Source organism: Somniosus microcephalus, chromosome 15 (genome assembly GCF_052327205.1).
Source record: "Somniosus microcephalus isolate GS21.2 chromosome 15, FLI_Smic_1.0, whole genome shotgun sequence".
NCBI classification, from domain to species: domain Eukaryota; kingdom Metazoa; phylum Chordata; class Chondrichthyes; order Squaliformes; family Somniosidae; genus Somniosus; species Somniosus microcephalus.
In genome coordinates this window covers 73,649,083-73,670,138 of record NC_141001.1, presented here as the reverse complement: position 1 = coordinate 73,670,138, position 21,056 = coordinate 73,649,083, and the positions used below count along the sequence as shown (strand labels likewise).

General features: G+C 46.1%; 1 protein-coding gene across 11 annotated transcripts in view; it reads right to left on the bottom strand.

The window, feature by feature from the left end:
• LOC147107033 (serine/threonine-protein kinase BRSK2) overlaps positions 1 to 21,056 on the bottom strand; it is a 1,115,513-nt gene that overhangs the window by 228,298 nt on the left and 866,159 nt on the right. For all 11 annotated transcript variants that reach the window (XM_086008028.1, XM_086008027.1, XM_086008038.1 and 8 more), the window contains one exon: positions 8,854 to 8,887. In XM_086008028.1, the coding sequence (XP_085864154.1) occupies positions 8,854 to 8,887 (34 nt within the window). The remainder of the gene's footprint in view (positions 1 to 8,853; positions 8,888 to 21,056) is intronic.

Below are 21,056 nucleotides of genomic sequence, written 5' to 3'. Positions count from 1 at the left end.
GGGCGGGCTTAACAAGGTCAATCAAGGGAAAATAGAGTGGGTTGGCCGGACGTCGTTGGGGGCAGAACTGAAACCCGACAACCAGCAGTCCCGCCCCTAATGCGCCTCCATTGACAAAATCCAGCCCATAATTACAATAAGCTGAGAATAGTGGCAGGATTCTTTGTTTGACCCCTGGGTCTTGCTACATTTACCTAAATATTGGGCAAGTAAAGGCACATGTTGGTTCATACGGGATGCAAGGACTGCTCACAGGAGTGGCAAAGAACCCAAATTGAATATCTAGTCTTAAAAATTCAAAACCATTAAAAGGATCACCTCAATACTGCCCCAAGATAATTTAGAAAATTCTAGTAAAGAGGTACTGAACGGTTCCATGGATTCCCCAGCTCCAATTTGAAACATTAAAGGGTAAACAGTCACAGAATATAACTTTTCCAATTGCGGCGAATAATTTTCTTCCTCATTTGGCCTCAAAGGAGGCCTTTCTTTAATCTCCGCATTCCATTTGTATAGATTTTTGCAATTCACAATATTTTCAAAATTCTGACTTGCATAAGTACTTTGCACTTTTGACAATGTCTTCGACAATGATTTTCCCCTTTTTCAAAACACATTTATGCACCTTTAGGCAGTTTCATGACCTAAAGCTGCAACAATTTCTTAGTTTGTAAAGAAAATGATTTACATTTGTAAATCTGGTGGAAAAATACAGTCAAAAAAATGCCATCACAACTCAAGACATCAAAATTGACCCAAGCCCAATGAACCTGGAGCCAGAGCTAAATGTTTTTCTTAAATGTTCCTTTTCCACCCTCGCATATGATGATTACAACACCCAGATCATTTTTTTTTGATCTGCGATCTAATGTATCCAAACATTAACAGTTTCAGCCATCGTATCCATTCCTAACACTTTCTGCAGCTGAAGGAGGAAATAATTCAAATGCCAGTTGGAGAAGTGAAAAAAGGTTGCGTAACCCTGTCTCCATTTATCTGGGGAATGTTGAAACATTTGGACCTTCTGGACAAGTGATTTTTTCATTAATGTCAAAGATAATTAAATCATATAGGTGAGCAACAGCCAGATGTTAAATGTTATTTCCAGTAAGGAATGTATAATAAAATCCGAACAGTATCTGGGCTTGGAGTTTTCTCCTTGGGCGCAACTTTGAAGTTAGATGCAAAGACGCGGCCAATGCTGCGCCCACTTTGCCAAGGTCAAGTTACACCCAAGTATCTTCCCAAAGCCTTTCCACCATCTACAAGGCACAAGTAAGGAGTGTGATGGAATACTCTCCACTTGCCTGGATAAGTGCAGCTCCAACAACACTCAAGAAGCTCGACACCATCCAGGTCAAAGCAGCCCACTTGATTGGCACCCCATCCACCACCGGCGTACCGTGGCTACAGTGTGTACCATCTACAAGATGCACTGCAGCAACTCGCCAAGGCTCCTTCGGCAGCACCTCCCAAGCCAGCGACCTCTACCACCTATAAGGACAAGTGCAGCAGGCGCATGGGAACACCACTACCTCCAAGTTCCCCTCCAAGTCACACACCATCCTGGCTTGAAAATATATCGCGTCCTTCATCGTTGCTGGGTCAAAATGCTGGAACTCCCTCCCTAACAGCACTGTGGAAGTACCTTCACCATGCGGACTGCAGCGGTTCAAGAAGGTGGCTCACCACCACCTTCTCAAGAGCAATTAGGTATGGGCAATAAATGCTGGCCTTGCCAGCGATGCCCACATCCCAGGAATTATTATTATTATTTTTTTTAAACGGCCGAACTTTAAATGGACATAAATCAGCATAAATAATCTGGGCCTAAGGTAATGCCGAACCCACACTAATATATTTCTTCTTTGAATCTTAAAATTTAAGTTTCAACTCATTTAACAATCATTCATGCACATCAGACACAGCATGTTTAAGAATCTGCAATGGGGGAGCATTTCAATTTTTAATGTGACATATACTGATGCCTTAAAATTCATTAAAAGAAACAGAAAATACAGAGCAGATCTGAGTGAGATTTTTTTTTAATGCTCAAAAAATTCCAATTAAAAGACCAGAAAAATGTCTATTTCCTGCTGCGCTTGAAAATCTGCTCTCAGTGTTAAAAAAAAACCGTATCCCTCCCCGAACAAATGCAATTGGAGGATACTTACATTTGAGAATCAGGGGCATGACCAGTTTTGTGGGCGGAGATTCGTTCTGACAGAGGGTTTGACAGATGGACATGAAAGATCGAGGAGACCTGGGCGTATTGTAGTTACGTAAGTAACTCACTTACGCTGAAAATGTTGCGATCTTTTAAGCCACGTAATTTGTTTACAGGTGTACCTGGGCACAGATGTAGAGGAAACTCCAGGCTCTGAATTCTATTCTGAAACCAGCATGAAACCCAATACCAATAATCACAGTAGTAATTAGGATAATGATGAAGAGCCAACATCTGCAACACTTTGTAAAACTTGACAGGAGTAATTGAATTTTCAATAGCTCAAAGTATTAATTATATACAAAACTACCTTAATGTCACTGTGTTCTTGAAGTTGTCTATGTCTTCCTGAAGTTGTCTATGTCTAAGTATTCACAATTGCAATTACAAAATTCAATAAAAAAGCATAAAAGAATTTATATAGTTGATGAAGTACTTTTGAAGTGTACTCAATGTTGTAGTGTAGGAAAATGTGACAGCTAAAAACAGTAATGCACAGATGTTTTTGGTGATGTTGGTTGAGGGATAAATGTTGGCCAGGGCACTGGGAGATTTACCCAACTTTTGAATAGTGTCATGGGATCTTTTATGTCCAGCTAAGAGCTCAGAGGTAGCACCTCTGACAGTGCAGCACTCCCTCAATATTCAAAGATAGATAGCTAGATCAAAATATAGATAGATACAACTTGCATTTATATAACACCTTTCACAACATCAGGACATGTCAGCTTGGCTCAGTGATAGCATTTTTGCCTCTGTACTCTTACCTCTGAGTCGAGCGGTTGTGAGTTCAAGCCCTACTACAGGCTCGAGCTCATAATGCTCATGGCGATCATCCTTGATCATAAACTCAACTGGACCAGCCACATAAATGCTGTGGTTATTAGGGCAGGTCAAAGGCTAGGCATTCTGTGGAGAGTGGCTCACCTCCTGACTCCCCAAAGCCTCTCCACCACCTACAAGGCACAAGTCAGGCATGTGATGGAATACTCTCCACTTGCCTGGTTGGGAGCAGCTGCAACAACACTCAAGAAGCAGTCCGCTTGATCGGTACCTCATCCAGCAGCATAAAAATTGACTCGCTCCACCAATGGTGCACTGTGGCTGCAATGTGTACTATCTACAGGGTGCACTGTAGTATGTTGCTAAGGCATTTTTGGTAGTACCTCCCAAATCTCCACTACATAGAAAGATAAGGGCAGCAGGTGCATGAGAACATCATCATCTTCAAATTCCCTTCCAAGTCACACACCATCCTGACTTGGACATATCGCCATTCCTTCATTGTCAGTGGGTCAAAATCCTGGAACTCCCTACCGAACAGCATTGTAGGAGAACCTCCTTCTTCTTAAGCAGTCCCCTGGAGTCAAGGATGACTTGCTTCCACTCCAATATTGTGGGTTCTAAAGTGACTAATGAGTCCTATGCAGGATCTACAGACTCTGCCACAGGTGGGGTAGGTAGTGGTTGAAGGGACGAGTGGGTGGAGTGCTTGGTTTGTCATATGCTCCTTCCGCTGTTTATACTTGGTCTCTGCGTGCTCCCGACAAAGAAACTTGAAGTGCTCGGCGCCTTCTCAAATGTTTCTCCTCCAATTTGAGCAGTCTTGGGCCAGGGATTCCCAAAAGTTGATGAGGATGTTACATTTTTTCAAGGAGGCGTTGAGAATGTCCTTGAAGCATTTTCTCTGCCCTCCTGGAAATCGCTTGCCGTGACAGAGCTCGGAGTAGAGTGCTTGTTTCGGGAGTCTTGTATCAGGCGTGCTGACAATGTGGTCTGTTCATCGGAGCTGATTGATCGTGATCAATGCCGGGGATGTTGGCCTGAGAGAGAACACTGACATTGGTACGCCTATCCTACGCCAATGGACTTGCAGGATTTTGCAGAGACAGTGTTGGTGATACTTCTCCAGTGCTTTGAGGTGCCTGCTGTACATTGTCCATGTCTCTGAAGCATACAGGAGGGCAGGTATCACTGTTGCTCTGTAAACCATGAGCTCGGTGCCGCGTTTGAGGTCTTGGTCTTCAAACACTCTTTTCCTCAGGCGGCTGAAGGCTATACTGGCATACTGAAGGCAGTGTTGGATTTCGTCATCGATGTCCGCCCTCGCTGGCAGAAGGCTCCCAAGGTATGGAAAGTGGTCCACACTGTCCAAGGTCTCGTCATGGATTTTGATAGTCGGGGGACAGTGTTGTGCAGCGGGGGCAGGTTGGTAAAGAACTTTTGTCTTTCGGATGTTTAATGTAAGGCCCAGTCTCTTGTACGCTTCAGCGAAGGAGTCAACGATGGTTTGGAGTTCGGCCTCCGAGTGAGCACAAATACAAGCATTGTCTGCATACTGTAATTCAATAACAGAGGTTGGGGCAATCTTGGTTTTGGACTGAAGGCGATGGAGATTGAACAATTTTCCGTAGTTTAGCTCCACTCCGGTGGGAAGCTTGTTAAGAGGTGAGATGAAGTATTGCAGCGAGAAAGTTTTTAAAAAATTCGTTCATGGGATGTGGGCATCACTGGCAAGACTAGCATTTATTGCCCATCCCTAGGTATACCTTGAGAAGAGCATTGGTGCAATGACACAGCCTTGCTTCACTTATATTGGGTCTGTGATGGATCCAATAGTAAGGATCACGGCTTGCATGTCATCATGGAGCAGACAGAGTATGGTACTGAATTTTTGAGGACAGCCAAATTTGAGGAGGACACTCCATAATCCCTCTCGGTTGACAGAGTCGAAGGTCTTTGTGAGGTCAAAAAAGGCCACGTACAGAGGTTGATACTGCTCCATACATTTTTCTTGGATTTATCGCACAGTGAAAATCATGTCCATTGTGCCTCTTAGTGGGCGGAATCCGCATGTGACTTTCGGAGGAGCTCTTCAGCCACTGGGAGGAGGCGATTGAGGAGGATTCTTGCAATGACTTTCCGTGTGGTAGAAAGCAGGGAAACTCCTATGTAATTACCGCAATCAGACTTGTCTCCTTTCTTGAAGATAGTCACAATTACGGTGTCTCTGAAATCCCCTGGCATGCTCTCCTCCTTCCAGATAAGGGAGATAAGGTCATGGATTCGCGCCAAGAGTACTTCTCCGCCATGCATTGTAGGAGAACCTTCACCACAAGGACTGCAGTGGTTCAAGAAGGCCCACCACCACTTTCTCGAGGGCAACTAGGGCTGGGCAATAAATGTCAGCTTTGCCAGCGATGTCCACATCCCAAGATTGAATTAAATAAGTAATCTAGGCTGGCATTTCAGTGCAGTATTAAGAGGCTGCTGCATTATTAGAGGTGCCTTTTGAATAAAGAATTAAACTGAAGCCATGTCTGCCTGTTCAGGTGGCTATAAAAGATCCCATGACACCATTCGAAGACAAGCAGGAGAGTTCTCTTGGTGCCCTGGCTAACATTTATCTCTCAACCAACACCACCAGATTTACTGGTCATTTATTTTGTTAGATGTTTGTGAGGCCTTGTTGTGTAGAAATTGGCTGCCACATTTGCCTACATAACAAAGATGACTACAATTCAAAAGTACTTAATTGGCTGAAGTGTTTGGGACATCTGTGAAAGGCATTGTATAAATGTAAGTCTTTCTTTGTGGTTTCTTTTAAAACAGTTTTTCAGATTGAGTAGCTCTTCAACTGCAGTACTTTAGGACTCTGTAAAGCAGTCACTGGTCTTAAATTCCAGTGTTATCTAATACTGGGCTTCATTTTATGATTCACTATGTGGTACTGAAAAAAGTAATGCTTTATTTATTTGTTCTAGTTTGGCAATCTGTGTTTAAGGAAAGAAACGCTGTAAAAATTTATTATGGGGTGATGGAAATTACTAGGTTCGATAAACAATGGTGATGATACTAATCATCTGTTTTTCATTTGTAAGTGCATTATTGTTTATTGCGCGCAGAAGGTACACTGCTCCACTATCAAATCAGACTTTTTCCTGTATTTCTTGATGTGTTTTTTAGATACAAAAGAGTGCACATGCACCCATGTATTTATAATATCTTTCTTTTTTTAATAGACTTCCATGCATCATGCTTCTTTTTCTAACTAGAATGATCTGGGTCATGGGCTTCCCCATGGTCATTATCAATGCTGTTTTGGAGTCTGCTTGTTCTCTATTTGTCTTCCTTACTCACTCATTACATCAACTTCTTGTTTTGCTCATTTGCTTCTTCTTCCCCGTTTGTTTGTTTGTTTTTAACTCAGGAACTGATCTTAATCCTGCCCACCTGGCAGGAACTGTCGAAGTCATTCGAAATTGAGCTTCGGACCTTATCTGCATGAAACAGGCGAGCTGAGGATGGCAATTGGGGATGTGGGGATTTCAGCCAGCTCCAATGTCAAGCCAGCTTGCAAATAAATCCTGGAAGGAGGGGTGTGGGGGGGGGAAGGGAGGCCAGCCCAGGCTGGCTGTGGCCCACAGTACTTTTGTCGAGCCAGGAGAAGCACTCCTACTCCTTATATCTCCACAGAAATAAAACTATTAAGAAGTTTGCTTAGCTTTCTGTGGGCGACCTTCAGCAGTTCCTTTAAGGACCACTGTTTAGGCCGAAGAAATGGACGTTAGGGCCCTGGTTTGCATATTTAAGGTACCCAATACCTCTGCACACTTTGAAGTCATCAGCTTCCAATTTGGCAGCCGTGCATGTCCGGGGGAGATTGGGTGCGTGAGAGAGTTACCTGAAATTCGTCCCTCCAAGTTAATTTTTCACCCAAAAAACAGGTAAAGTGAGGTTGAATTTCTCTCCCTTAAAGTTGATCCTTGAGTTCATCCCTAACAGGCCACATTCAACAGAAGTAACAACAGAAAATGCTGGAAAAACTCAGCAGGCCAGGCAACATCCGTGGAGAGAGAAATAGAGACAACGTTTCGAGTCAAACTCTTTGTCAAGACTCGAAACGTTGACTCTATTTCTCTCTCCACGGATGTTGCCTGGCCTGCTGAGTTTTTCCAGCATTTTCTGTTGTTATTTTGGATTTCCAGCATCCGCAGTATTTTGCTATCGTACATTCAACAGAGTTGGTCCATGGATAAATGGATTAATACTCCTTCAATATCTTTCTGATAGCGAAAAATTTAATTTTGAAAACTAAATATCTGAATGAGAAAGTACAATCTGGACCAAATATTGCATTCTGGGTCGCAGGCGTATCATTAATTTCCGTAGAAGCCTGTATTATTTCTAATAGAATATATTTCAAGAGGTCCAAGAACAATAATTTCCCCTACCAGCAATATAATTGTGGTAGAAACAGCGCCTACCACTCTGACGAAAGGTCATTAGCCTGAAACGTGAACTCGGTTTCTCTCTCCACAGCGGCTGCCTGACCTGCTGAGTGTTCCCAGCATTTTCCATTTCAGATTTCCAGCGTCTGCAGTATTTAGCTTTATAATGCAATAGTTAGCACTACTTGGCTACCCTTCTGCACAACTGCCACTGTCTCACCATCATCGGCACCTCTCTAAAGCAGTTCTTCCTGAAGTGCTTTCCACAATGCATTATAACTTCTGCTGCTCTGCAACCCACCCATTTGTCTTGCAGCAAGGACTTCAGAGCACTGGTAGTGACAATAAAACAAGTGTAAGGGCACATGTTGTTGAGATGTCGTGATTGCGACTTTTACTTTTCTGGCTTTGAACTTGCTCCATTGCAGAAGCTGCACTGAAGGCAGAAGCAGGTGTGCTCAGTTCAGCAAGCAAAAAAGGCAACATGTGGCATCTAGGGCTGTCTGCAGCCCCCTTTTCTGCTTGCAGCCAGTGAGTGGTGCCATGCCATGAGAAACTACTCCTCTAGGTGGTACTCTCAGCTGGGAGGCACTAGTGCCACCTCATTTATATTACCGCATGGCCAACTGGAATCGTGGCTGTCTCCAATGGCATCTCTACAAGGGCAACAATTGACATGTTCTTTCCACAGTAAGTTTTTGCTCCCTTGCCTCAACTGATGGTATTGAACAGATTGTCTTCAGTTTACAATTTTTAAAAAAAATTCCACCTAGCAAGAGTTTCTCAATGGGGCAGGATGTCCATACTTTACCAGGAACAGGAACTATATTTTATTCATGTCTCTGCTTAGGGACCAGGATAGCATTGGAGGAGGGCAGAGTTGCAGTAGCACAAGAGGAGTATGTGCCCTTTCTAGTGTATAGTGTGTGGATGGCTTTCATTTGAGTCAGAGAAGGCAAGAGAAACAGCTACAGGAGAAGCAGTAGAAGGCAGTGAAGAAGCAAGAGTAGCAGCCTCAGGAAAAACTGTGAGAAGTTCAACCTCCAAAAGATGCAATAGTGGCAAATTAGCTGAGACTTCTGGATCTGATTCCAACTACTGTATTGTCCAAAATATTTCCAGCACAAAACCAAACACAAAATGAATTGTGTATAGTATCTGAAAGAAACTCAATATTGTAATAAATCTGCATTTTTTTTTACCTTGCTTGCTTTCCTCTATTTTGAGTCTTTAAAAACATAACTTATTTTTATGCTTCATTACACAAGATATTCATATGGCAACATGAAAACATTAGTTTTCCAATATTTGGTTGAACAGACTATTACTATCCTTGTGATGGTTTACATTCAAATTAAGGAACAGCTATTAAGTTCTTCCTTGGTAGATGCTTACCCTGATGACTTCAGGACAGGCGTAATGGGGTGAGCTAAAAAAAAGAAAGCAACACAGTTAATTCAACGCACTGCAGAACTACAGGCTGTTAAATATTTTACATTAGGTGTTGGACACTTGCCACAGACAAGTAATATATACTGTAAAAAATGTATTCAATGATAGTTTGAAGATTAATGCACTTGGAAATGGATGACAGAAACAAATATTGTCCAGCACAACCTATCACCACTAATACTGAATTTACACACCTTGTACGAGGGAGAATTTAATGCTGCACTGATGTAAGCCATGCAGAATAACTGCAGTGCAACTCTTCCAAACTCGCATTGGTGTTTTGTGTTGGGTATGAGGCAATCTCCTTTCAGGTTCTTTCCCCACCCCCTGTCAACTTTGACTTGTTGGGCAAGAGGGTGGAGCGGCCTCTTGGCAGCAGCACTCTGTGGCCAGCTGCTGGGAGGTGTGGCCAGCGTGACTTTCTCACTCGGAGTCCCTCACTCCCTCTGGGAGCTTTGTCCTGACAAGGAGCTAGCTGTGTCTGTGGAACTCCACCTAGTTACTCCACATTTTATACAGAGATGAGCCTGCTATTGAGTAGCATTTGATTGATTTGCATTACACTATATTTTTGGACACACTCCAATTTTGGAAGCATGGATTTTTCTTGCTACTATTTATCAAAAAACAAATGGGGCCGAATGCATCATAGCATTTTTCTCCCAACTACAATATCTGGCCATGTAAGTTACCTTACAAATGCAGCGGAGTTGGAAATGTCTAAAAGGGAGGCAGTAAGTGGAAGACAGCGAGAAACCCTAATGCCTAAATTACTAAAAAAGCATTGCCCAGAAAGAATGGCACTCAAGACGCTCACTAATGGATTAACTTGCCCACCTTGTTTTGCAATAGTGATGATGAATGTAAGTGTTCCCCAGTACAAAAGAAATAACTACTGCACTTTTCAGTATAGCGGCTTGAAGTTAATTGGAGTACAAGCAGATGGTCAGTTAAGTGCTAATTACGAATCACCTTTCCAATATGCACTTAACAGCATATAATTGCTATGAAAATCATTATGATTCCAACAATTGAAAGTGCACTTAACTGTACATTATTACTTTAAATCAGTAAGTTAACTATCCATTAAACCCAATGCATATATGGCATTATATTAACTGCTACTTAATCAGAGTTCTTTTTTAAATTGATGTCACCGCACTGGGATGTTTTAGAAGAGATTGCACTTTTGAAACCTAAGTTATCCTGTTTAGTTTGTCTTTATAGACTTTCATTAAGGACCTGAAAATAAAATTCATTCATTTTTACATTCACCGTCACTGAATGGTCAGATATTAAACAACTAATATTTTTCATGCTAGGTATTAAATTAAGTTATAACACTGTAACAATCATCAAACTATTAGAGAATGGCTATTGGGAAACTGTAGGACCTGTAACACATTCAAACAAGACCATAAAATGTACAAGATGCCAAGTCTTTCATGGATGGGGCACAAGGTACTGTAATATTTTGTTTTAATTATTTCCCAGATATAAGTCCTGAATTTCCACAAGGCCAGCAGCACACTCCTAACATAAGGCGGCCAGGAGTACAGCATGGCTGTAGGAAAATTAGGGAATTTCCTTATCCCCACCCTCCATAACTCTGAGCTGCCTGGACCCCAGCATATAGATCTGCTCAATGACAGACGCGGGACTCACCTGGGGGCATGGGTCCTGGCCTGAACCCCAACCAAAATGTATGCTTTTTGGCCCCTTATAAATGAGGCCGATGGGGCGGATGGAAAAACATCTTGCTAGCCAATGTCACCGGCTCCTGCACTAGCGACTGTCCACCACAGCTTTTCTCATCTCCCCCTCCTCAGGGTGAGCCCAAGATATGCCCATAGTTGTTCAGGTATCCATTACTATGAGGTAAATTAGATCCCCACTCCCTCAGGTACTCCAAAGGGGTCAGAAAACAGGATCACTGGCACCTGCTTTACAGCAATTTGCCATAGTGCTCAAATTCTATTGTATTAAACAAACCTCAATCAATAGTGTGGGGGCACTTTCTTGGCATAAATAGCAAATAATGTATGGTTGGGAAATTAATGCTGACTTTGATGAGTGATAAGACTATAAAACACAAGTTAGCCGGCCTTTTTCAGCTGGGAGTATCAGACATTCTGGCTGCAGACATCTCTGAGGCTGATGGTAGTCGGAAGTGTGCTTAATGCAGACTATAGGCTAAATGCCTTGATCTCATGTCCCAGCAAGGAGCCATGCTTGAAGGGCTGGAGAATCAGGGCAATAGTGTTGTAGCCCTATCTTTGACCCATGCTCCCTTTGAGGGCGCTTCCTCGCTGGGAGCATAGTATCAGGCAATTTACCATGATATCAATTCTTCACTGGTCTCCTCCTAAAAAGTGGAGTGTTTCTCTATCGAGCAGTACAGATGAGAAGTTACAAAATTTGCTATCAGCAAGAGCTGAGTGACCAGTGAGTAATCACCCAGCGGGAAGTACAACTCAAGTTTTGAAGCCATTTGATGATGACAATATTTCCTTCCAACCCTACCCAAAGAAATGTAGAATGGGCTGACCGGTTTCTCAGGTTTGGGACCAGGAATTCAATAGAATAACAGCGTCCTCATTTTGCTAAGGGTCCTTTGTGAAATAAATTTAGGTAGTTGCAATCCAATTCCTACTGGTCAAAACCCCACGCACAATATCACTTAGAGAGGCTGGCATGGAAAATAGGAAAATGTTACACTGGTGTAACGGGGAGTGTTTTTCGCTGGTTGGAACTGAGGAATATTCTTGGAACAGAGTAGTGTGAGCTTTAATCTGAATATAAATTGTGCTATGCCTGAGCAGGGAGTGCTCAATGCAGATACTGGGAATCAGAAATTGAAATATTCCATTGTCCAGCACTAACATCCCTCACTTTGATGGGACCAACAATTTATACACAATATCATTCCTACAAAAATGAATAAAAAGTTGTCCCATCGAGTGACCCAACTAGTAACTGTCAAAACTAAACAAATTACAGCAAGCCAGCTTGAGGCAGTTTTCCTCAGCCAACACTGCTCTATAAACAGGTGCTGGTAGGTACCCCCGAGTGACCTAGATTGGATCATGCTCCCCTATGGGGAAGCACCTGACCACCATGTAACTGCCACTTTTAACTTTCCTGCCAGCACTATTAGAAACTCCCAGCAGAATAAATTGCAGAGTAAGCCCCCATCCTACTATTCCTGGCTGCAGCTCCAGGTTCAAACAGGAGTCGGGACACCAGCCCACCAGGGCCTGTTGTGTGTTCTTATTGATACCACTCCAGATGCACAGCTGTTCCTTTCCAGTACAGCTCCAGCACACAAAAATTGATTACTTGAATACTCATTATCAATGAGCGATGAGAATTTTCATTTTTACCATCCAATAATCATTTACACTGATTAATAGCTCCATCCATACAGCAATTAATGCAGCTACCTCTACCCAGAAGTTTAGTTGGCAGAAAAAGGATGCTCAAACAACATTGAAATATTCAGACATTTATAAGATTTTTAAATGTTCATTTAATTATTAACCCTCTGAAGAACTGTGTTGGAATTTTATAGCATCTCAAAATTACTGTATCACAAGAATCCAATTTTTCACCCATTCACTGGGACAAATCATCATACATTTATATTTGGACTAACTCTTTCCAGGTACCATGGGCTAAAAATTGAGTAGCGCCCCAATTGGGGTGCTAACTTCGCCGGGGCGCTACTTTTAGCGCCCCAGAAAAATTAGCGCCCTCGCGCTGGAACTTGAGTGGTTGCGCCCCAAGGGGGAAGCGAGGCGCTACTGGAAGCGCCCTGCATCCCTCTTGGAGCGCTGCAAGTCAATATTGCAGCGTTATGTGCCACAGCGCCACACACTGCGGCATGTCGCGCCGCGGTATTGCAGGCCTTCCTCCCCTTCTTAAAGGGGAGGGGCCTTGTGCAGCGTGATCCAGGGCCCAGCTGGGCCCCCGGGGATCGGGAGCGCAAGCAAAAGAGCCCGGCACTCAAGAGAAGTGCCGGGCTCTTGGAGCGCAGCCAGCACTCCGCGGGGGGAGGGGGTATTTCAGGAGGTCTGGGACGGGAGCGCAGGCAGGTGCTGGCAGGCGGCCAGCAACAAAAATGGCAGCCCCGCACCTTGCCTTTAAATTGCGCCTCCCCGGCCGCAGGTACACCCCCCTGACCCCGTCGGACACAGCATCCGGTGGTAAGTCAGGGGGCACTCCCGAAGATCGTGAGCGGGGCACTGCGCACGCCCATGACGTCATCGCCAGCGGCGCAGCGCCACAGGGCGCTACCAGTTAGCACCACCACTAACCTCCTGCTGAATTTTGCGGGTGGCGTGGGCAGTGCCGCGCCCGGGCGCTAGTTGGTTTGTGTCCCGTTAGCGCCCTCTTAAGGCGCTAACGGGAGGCGCAACCAACTGAATTTTTCCCCCCATTAGTCTAAAAATGAATCTCATGAGTGTCATCGCAAAACTAATAATCAGTTTTTTAAATCTCACTGCCTACAACTATATATTAGCTGTTGGTTCAGTTTCCATTGCTATCTTCATTTTTTTGTTGCACACCACATTTTACATCTGTGCACTAGGGACAAACATTTCAATTTGACTCGAGGGTCATCACTGACATCAGTGAAATTTGGCTGCTACGAAGTTGAAATTTGGAGTTTTATCACTTGGTTAGTTTGGCTCTCCAAAGCTTAATTCAAACCTTTGGAATACTGGAAAGTTCAGGTTATCAGATTCTTTAAAACTAATCCCCAATGCTTATCTCTGTTGACTTGATTTTTGGGATGTGTACATCATAATAACAACTTGCATTTGTACAGCATTGCAAAACATCTCAAGGCATTTTAAGTTTGATGTCAAATCTGGGCAGGAAGAGGAGGGGAGTTAGTGGAGATGGCTAAAGGCATGGTAGGATAAATATTTTTTATGGAGGGTTTTAAAGATGGCAAAGGATGTAGTAAGTGGAGGGATTTGAGGAGAGAGCTGCAGAGTGTGGGGGCGAGATGGCTGAAGGCTCTGCCACTAGTGGTAGAGTAGAGGAAGCTGACCAGAGTTGAAAGAGCAGAGGGTGGAAGCTGGGATGTAGGACTGGAGGAGCTTGGAGAGGTAGGAAGGAGTAAGACCATCGAGGGTGATGTGCCTCAATTATTCCGAGACTCGAAGTTAGCAGAACAAAAGTAAGGCTTTTATTAACTCAGAACATAACACGTAAAATAGAGAGATGTCTTCCTTCAGGAGGCTGATGCCCGACTGAACTTAGATTACAAAGGAGCCAGGTATGGGCGGAGCCCTGCACACAACCAGTTCCAGCACATTCCAATACATAATACATGAGGACTGGGGGAAGGGAAAAGACACAGAAAGCAGGCAGTTACAAGACACAGAAAACAGGCAGTGATGAATGGAATATATTTCATCACATTCACCCCTTCTATAGATTTAGTCTGTTCGGGGGTTTGATAGTCCTCTGCGACCGACGTGGCTGTTGTGGTGCCGCGGGTGTCGGCTGGGTGTCCCCGGTAGCCTCCTGGGTCTCTGCTGGGGGTGCCGCCGGGGTTGTTGAAGGGGTAGTTGGTGGGGGTGCCGTTGGTCGATGTTCTTCCGGGGGTGATGAAAGAATAGTGGGTGGGTAAGGGTTGCTGTGATCGCCGTCGCTGCTATTGCCGTGGTTGTTGTCGATGCCGGCTGGGGCGACGTCTTTTATGGACACGGTGTCCTCCCTTCCGTCGGCGTGCCGGACATATGCGTATTGGCGGTTGGCGTGGAGTAGGTGTACTGGCTCCACGAGAGGGTCCGTCTTGTGGCCCCTCACATGCCTTCGCACGAGTACCGGACCTGGGGTGGAGAGCCATGACGGCATGGATACGCCTGAGGTGGATTTCCGAGGAAAGACAAACATTCGTTCATGAGGCGTGACATTAGTGGCCGTACACAATAGCGACCGTATCGAATGGAGCACATCCGAGAGGACTTCCTGCCAGCGGGAGATAGGGAGGCCCTTGGTCCTTAGAGCTAGAGTGACTGCTTTCCACACTGTCCCGTTCTCTCGCTCCACCTGGCCGTTACCCCGGGGGTTGTAGCTGGTGGTACGGCTCGTGGCGATCCCCTTGGACAGCATGTACTGGCGTAGCTCTTCACTCATGAAGGACGCCCCCCTATCCGTGTGGATATAGCTCGGCATACCGAACAGGCAGAACAGGCTGTTGAGGCATTTAATGACCGTGGCGCTGGTCATGTCTGGGCAGGGGAAGGCGAATGGGAACCGGGAGTATTCGTCCACAATGTTCAGGAAGTAAACATTGCGGTCGACGGACGGGAGGGGGCCCTTGAAATCTAAGCTGAGCCGCTCGAAGGGCCGTGTAGCTTTGATTAAGTGGGCTCTATCTGGGCGGTAGAACCGAGGCTTGCACTCAGCGCAAGTGCAGCAGTTCCTGGTCAGAGACCGAACTTCCTCAATCGAGTAGGGTAAGTTACGGGACTTTATGAAGTGGAACAGCCGCGTGACCCCTGGGTGGCAGAGGTCGTTGTGGAGGGTCTGTAGCCGATCCTCGGTGGCGCTGGCACACATCCCTCGTGAGAGGGCGCCAGGGGATTCGTTAAGGGCCCCTGGCCGGTAAATGATGTCATACTCGAAAGTGGAGAGCTCGATCCGCCACCTAAGAATCTTATCATTTTTAATCTTCCCCCTCTGTTTATTGTTGAACATAAACGCTACCGACCGCTGGTCGGTAAGTAGGGTGAAGCGTTTGCCGGCTAGGTAGTGGCGCCAGTGGCGCACTGCCTCCACGATGGCTTGGGCCTCCTTTTCCACGGAGGAGTGTCTGATCTCGGGCCCTTGGAGGGTCCTCGAGAAGAAAGCTACGGGCCGCCCCGCCTGGTTGAGGGTGGCCGCCAAGGCGAAGTCGGACGCATCACTTTCCACTTGAAATGGAGTGTTCTCGTCCACTGCCTGTAGCGTGGCCCGCTCAATATCCTGCTTAATGCTTTTGAAGGCGGCGTGGGCCTCAGCAGAGAGCGGAAAAGAGGATGCTTTCAAGAGGGGGCGGGCTTTGTCGGAGTAGTTGGGGACCCATTGGGAATAGTAAGAAAATAACCCCAGGCACCTTTTCAGGGCTTTGGGAGTGTTGGGCAGGGGCAGCTCCCGTAGGGGGCGCAATCGGTCAGGGTCTGGTCCGATTTCCCCATTCTCCACCACGCTGCCCAGTATGCAGAGGCGCGTGGTGTTGAAAACGCACTTGTCCTCGTTATAGGTGAGGTTGAGTTTTTGTGCGGTTTTCAGGAACCTCTCGAGGTTCGAGTCGTGATCCTGCTGGTTGTGACCGCAGATGGTGACGTTGTCGAGGTAGGGGAAGGTTGCCTGCAAGTGGTGGTCATCGACCATGCGATCCATCTCCCTCTGAAAGACCGAGACCCCGTTCGTCACCCCAAAGGGGACTCTGAGGAATTGGTAGAGGCGTCCGTTCACCTCGAAGGTGGTGTACGGGCGGTCCTCTGGTCTGATAGGGAGCTGGTGGTACGCTGACTTGAGGTCGATGGTGGAGAACACCCGGTATTGGGCGATTTGGTTCACCATTTCTGATATGCGGGGTAGCGGGTAGGCGTCTAGTAGGGTGTACCTGTTGATCGTTTGACTATAGTCGATCACCATCCGTTTCTTCTCGCTACCCCTTACCACTACCACTTGGGCGCGCCACGGGCTGTTGCTGTGTTCAATAATGCGCTCTTTCAGGAGCCTGTCTACCTCGGTCGCGATAAACCGCCTGTCCTCCCAGCTGTACCTCCTGCTTTTGGTCGCTATTGGCCGGCAGTTAGGGGTAAGGTTCGCGAATAGCGAAGGCGGCTTTACCTTCAGGGTAGCCAGACCGCACACTGTGAGGGGCGGCTGGGACCCACCGTACTTGAGCGTGATGCTTTGGTGGTTGCACTGGAAATCCAAACCCAAGGTCACGCTCGCACATAGATTCTTCATGATTAATACTTTAAAATTATCATACACAGTTCCGTTAACGCACAATTGTACCGTGCAGTAACCCAGAATGGTCGATGTCTGGGTTTTATCGGCCATAGAGATGGTACCCTGAGCAGGGACCACCTTTAGGGAGAGTTGTTGTGCCAGTTCAGGGTGGATAAAACTCTCCGTGCTTCCACTGTCAATTAAGCATTTAACCCGGCACCCGTTTACCTCGATGTCCACCATTGATTTGGATAGCGGATGCGGCCTGGTCTGGTCCACTGTGACCGATGCCACTGTAGGGCCCTGATCGAGACAAGATGGCGTCCACGCTGTCTGCTCATAAGATGGCGGACCCCACGAGGTCGGGCAAGATGGCGTCCAAGATGGCCGCTCCCACGGCGCACACGCGGCGGTGGCGGGTTTTCCGGCGGTTGGTTTTCCGGCGGGGTTCCCTCTGCACACCTTCCCGAAGTGCCCCTTCTTACCGCACTTAAAGCAGGTGGTGCCTTTCGCCGGGCACAGGTTTCTGGTGTGCTTTGGCTGCCCGCAGAAGTAGCAGTTGGGTCCTTGACGCGTCGCGGCTGTCGTAGGGCTTCTGGGGGGAGAGCTGGGCCCCGCCGGTGTCGGGCTGCCGGGCGGGGAAGATGCCTTCCAAGATGGCGGCGCACTCGGCGCACACGTGGCGGCGTGGGCGGCGCGGGCTGAAGAGTAGGCGTCCGAGTTTCTCTGGGCCATCTCCAGGGACCGCGCGGTGTCCGCAGCCTGTTTCAGGTCCAACTCCGTTTTTTCCAGCAGTCTTTGCCGGATGTGAGTGGAGCTGAGGCCTGTGATAAAGGCATCGCGAACAAGCTCGTCGGTGTACACTGCGGCTTTTACATCTCGGCACTTACAGTCCTTGCCAAGCTTTTTCAGGATGCTTAGGAACTCCTCCACCAATTCCCCAGGTCGCTGTGCGCGAGTAGCGAGTAGATGCCTAGCATACACCTCATTCGTAGGCTGCTGGTAATGCGCCTTTAAGGTGTTGCAGGCGGCCAGGTACGTATCGGCGTCTTGGATGAGGGGGTAAACCCGGTGGCTTACCCAATTCCGTAGCATTCCGAGTCTCATCTTCGCAGTGTCCGTAGCGTCTTTGACGGCTGCGGAATTGTCCAGGAAGAATTCCATACAGTCAAACCAGTGTCCGAAGCGTGCTGATGCGTCCGGAGCATGTTGATCCAAATCCAAACGTTCGGGTTTCAGGAGTTGATCCATAGTGTTGAAAATTGAGTTAACAAAATTGATGTGCCTCAATTATTCCGAGACTCGAAGTTAGCAGAACAAAAGTAAGGCTTTTATTAACTCAGAACATAACACGTAAAATAGAGAGATGTCTTCCTTCAGGAGGCTGATGCCCGACTGAACTTAGATTACAAAGGAGCCAGGTATGGGCGGAGCCCTGCACACAACCAGTTCCAGCACATTCCAATACATAATACATGAGGACTGGGGGAAGGGAAAAGACACAGAAAGCAGGCAGTTACAAGACACAGAAAACAGGCAGTGATGAATGGAATATATTTCATCACAGAGGGATTTGCAGAAGAGGGAAGATATATAACAGATAAAAATTACTGCCTAGTGGGTAAAGTCACAACCAATGCGTAAGTCCACTAAGTCATAGGCCAGAAGGGGTCAAATTTGATTTTCTATCTGTTTCGAGTTAGCTGATCTCAGCATAGGGTGACCATATTTTCTACACTGAATCCAAGGACACACAGGGTGGGAGCACAGCAAAGTAGACAGAGCCGAAAATGCAGGTTGCGCAGTGAGGTAGAAATTTTTAACAGCCTATAATTTAACAGTTGCGCATATACACTACAAATGCAAAACAAATGTACATATAATTACCAAGGATGTGCCGTCGAACTATTGAAGCGCATTCAGACCTGGCCCAGAGATGCCCGACTCCCGATCTCCCTCCCCCCGCGCCACATCCCGATCTCCCACCCACCCGTGACCCCCGCCACTCCCAATCCCCCACTGCACCGAAGTTTCCAGGAAGTTCAGCTATTACAGCAGTTTTACACCAATACCTGCAGTAATGGGAATGTAAATGAGCACACCCAGGAAATGTGTGTGCAACTCCCAGCACGAGAAATTAAAAGTTGGGGTATTCGGGGGCGTATTTCGTGAACCGGGGACACTGTTTGCCCGGGGACATGGCACCTCATCCAGGGACTGTCCCCGGGAAAACGGGGACGTATGGTCAGCCTACCTTAGCAGCACTGCACTAGTGGGGGAGGGGAAGGGGAAAAAAAATCAGCTGGGATTCAAACTCTCGATTGCAGCCCAAAGGCTCCCACTGGAGGACGCACGTGAATGGAAGTTGGGTGCAGGGGCAGGGTCAGGCTTAGCTACGGCGCCCTCATGTTTAAGTGGCCTTCTGACATTGTCAAGGCTCACACATTCGGCATGGACACTTGGGTGAGGTGCGTCAACACTGCAAACATCAACAGAGCAGTACCTCAGCAGGAGTCACTGCCTTGGGAAGAAAATTAGATGGACAAAGGCGATTGACCTGAAACATTAACCCGGTTTCTCTCCCCACAGATGCTGTCTGACCCACTGAGTGTTTCTAGCATTCTCTGTTTATATTTCAGATTTCCAGCATCCTGCTTTTGTTTTATTATTACATAGATATAGTTTGGTAGGAATTCAACAAAAGCCTGAATGCAGCAAAGGACACAGCAACATCTTTACTGCTAAAACCAGCAAAGTACAGATTGTTTTAAATTTGCTAATCATTTATTGTTCTAATAGTGAGGGGGCAGCTTAGGAACAATAGCTTGATATCCACACATATACAGTTTAGTCACTTTATTATGCAAAGACAGAGACATTCTAACAGCTTTAAAAAAACAGGACTAGGGATGATTCAAGGTCTCAGATCATCAAGCAATGGAAAGAGGATAAGGCAGCTCCATCTGTTCTCTTTGAACAAAGATGATTGTTGGGGGAGGGAGAAATGATCCAAGCTTTTAAAAATCATTATTAAGAGGATAAATGGTTATAGATGTGGAGTCCTATTTTATGTGGAACCAGCGAAGCTCAGGATAATGATTATGTAATGAAGGAACCAGAAGTGCCAGTGGAATCTAAAGAATAATTTCTTCACAATTTGGTTATTAACTTGTGGAATAATGCAACCCTGTGCAGTGAATAAGAAATTGGTTACAGCATGCAAGAAGGCAATGGCCATATTCTTAATTCGTGTGGGCACAAAGTGTTGCAGGCTTGGCATGAGGGCAGGAGAAAGATTACACTAGCCCACATAAATCTGAATGATATACCGGATAAACTGATTGGGATTATTAATAGGCCCAGAAATTCGGGTCGGGGGCTTCCCGCAGGTGCAAGCCCCCGACCTGCACTTACCTTGCGCGCCGGCAGTTGAGCTGTAGGGCCCCGTGGAATTCCGATCCGGGGCCTGGTCCAGCTGCCGGCACGCAGTGCTTGCGTATCCCAGGGGCGCAGTTAGTTCAATGCGTCCCCTGGGATCACGTGGGCCATGGGCAGCCAATCGGAGCAGGGAATGCTCCATTCATAAGTCTGACAGGAAGAGCTGTAAAGACTTATAAATACTACGGCCCCAAAATAGCACTAAACCTTCAAATAAATTTTTTTTAAATCACATTTTTTAAATAAACTATAAATTACATGAAATAACTATTTTATACAATAATTTAAATTTTTGAAAAAAATAATCTTATATTCTAACGGGGCTAAAAATAAACTTACCTTGCTTTAAAGTATTTAAAAATAATAAACCTGTGGAAAAAATGTTTTAATTTTAATTAATTCACCACTTACCTTGTAAAAAGCAGGCCTTACGCCTGCTTTTTAAATGTGTAAATTCTGCAGGCTTACCCTCCCGGGGAAACCTGTAAAAAAAAACTAAGTTTGATGCGCACGCGCAGCCTCCCCCGCGCACGCGTTCGACCTCTGAACCTCTTCGTTCAGGGGAACGGAAGTGCCGGTTTCCCGCGCATGCAGGAAACTGGCACTTCCACTGGGCCTATGGGTGAGCACCCTGTGCGTACTCACCCGTGGAGACGCGAATTTCTGGGCCAATTACTATTTCTTCTTCCTCCCATACCATGTGACATGAATCAGTCATTCATGAAAGAAAGACTTATGAAATA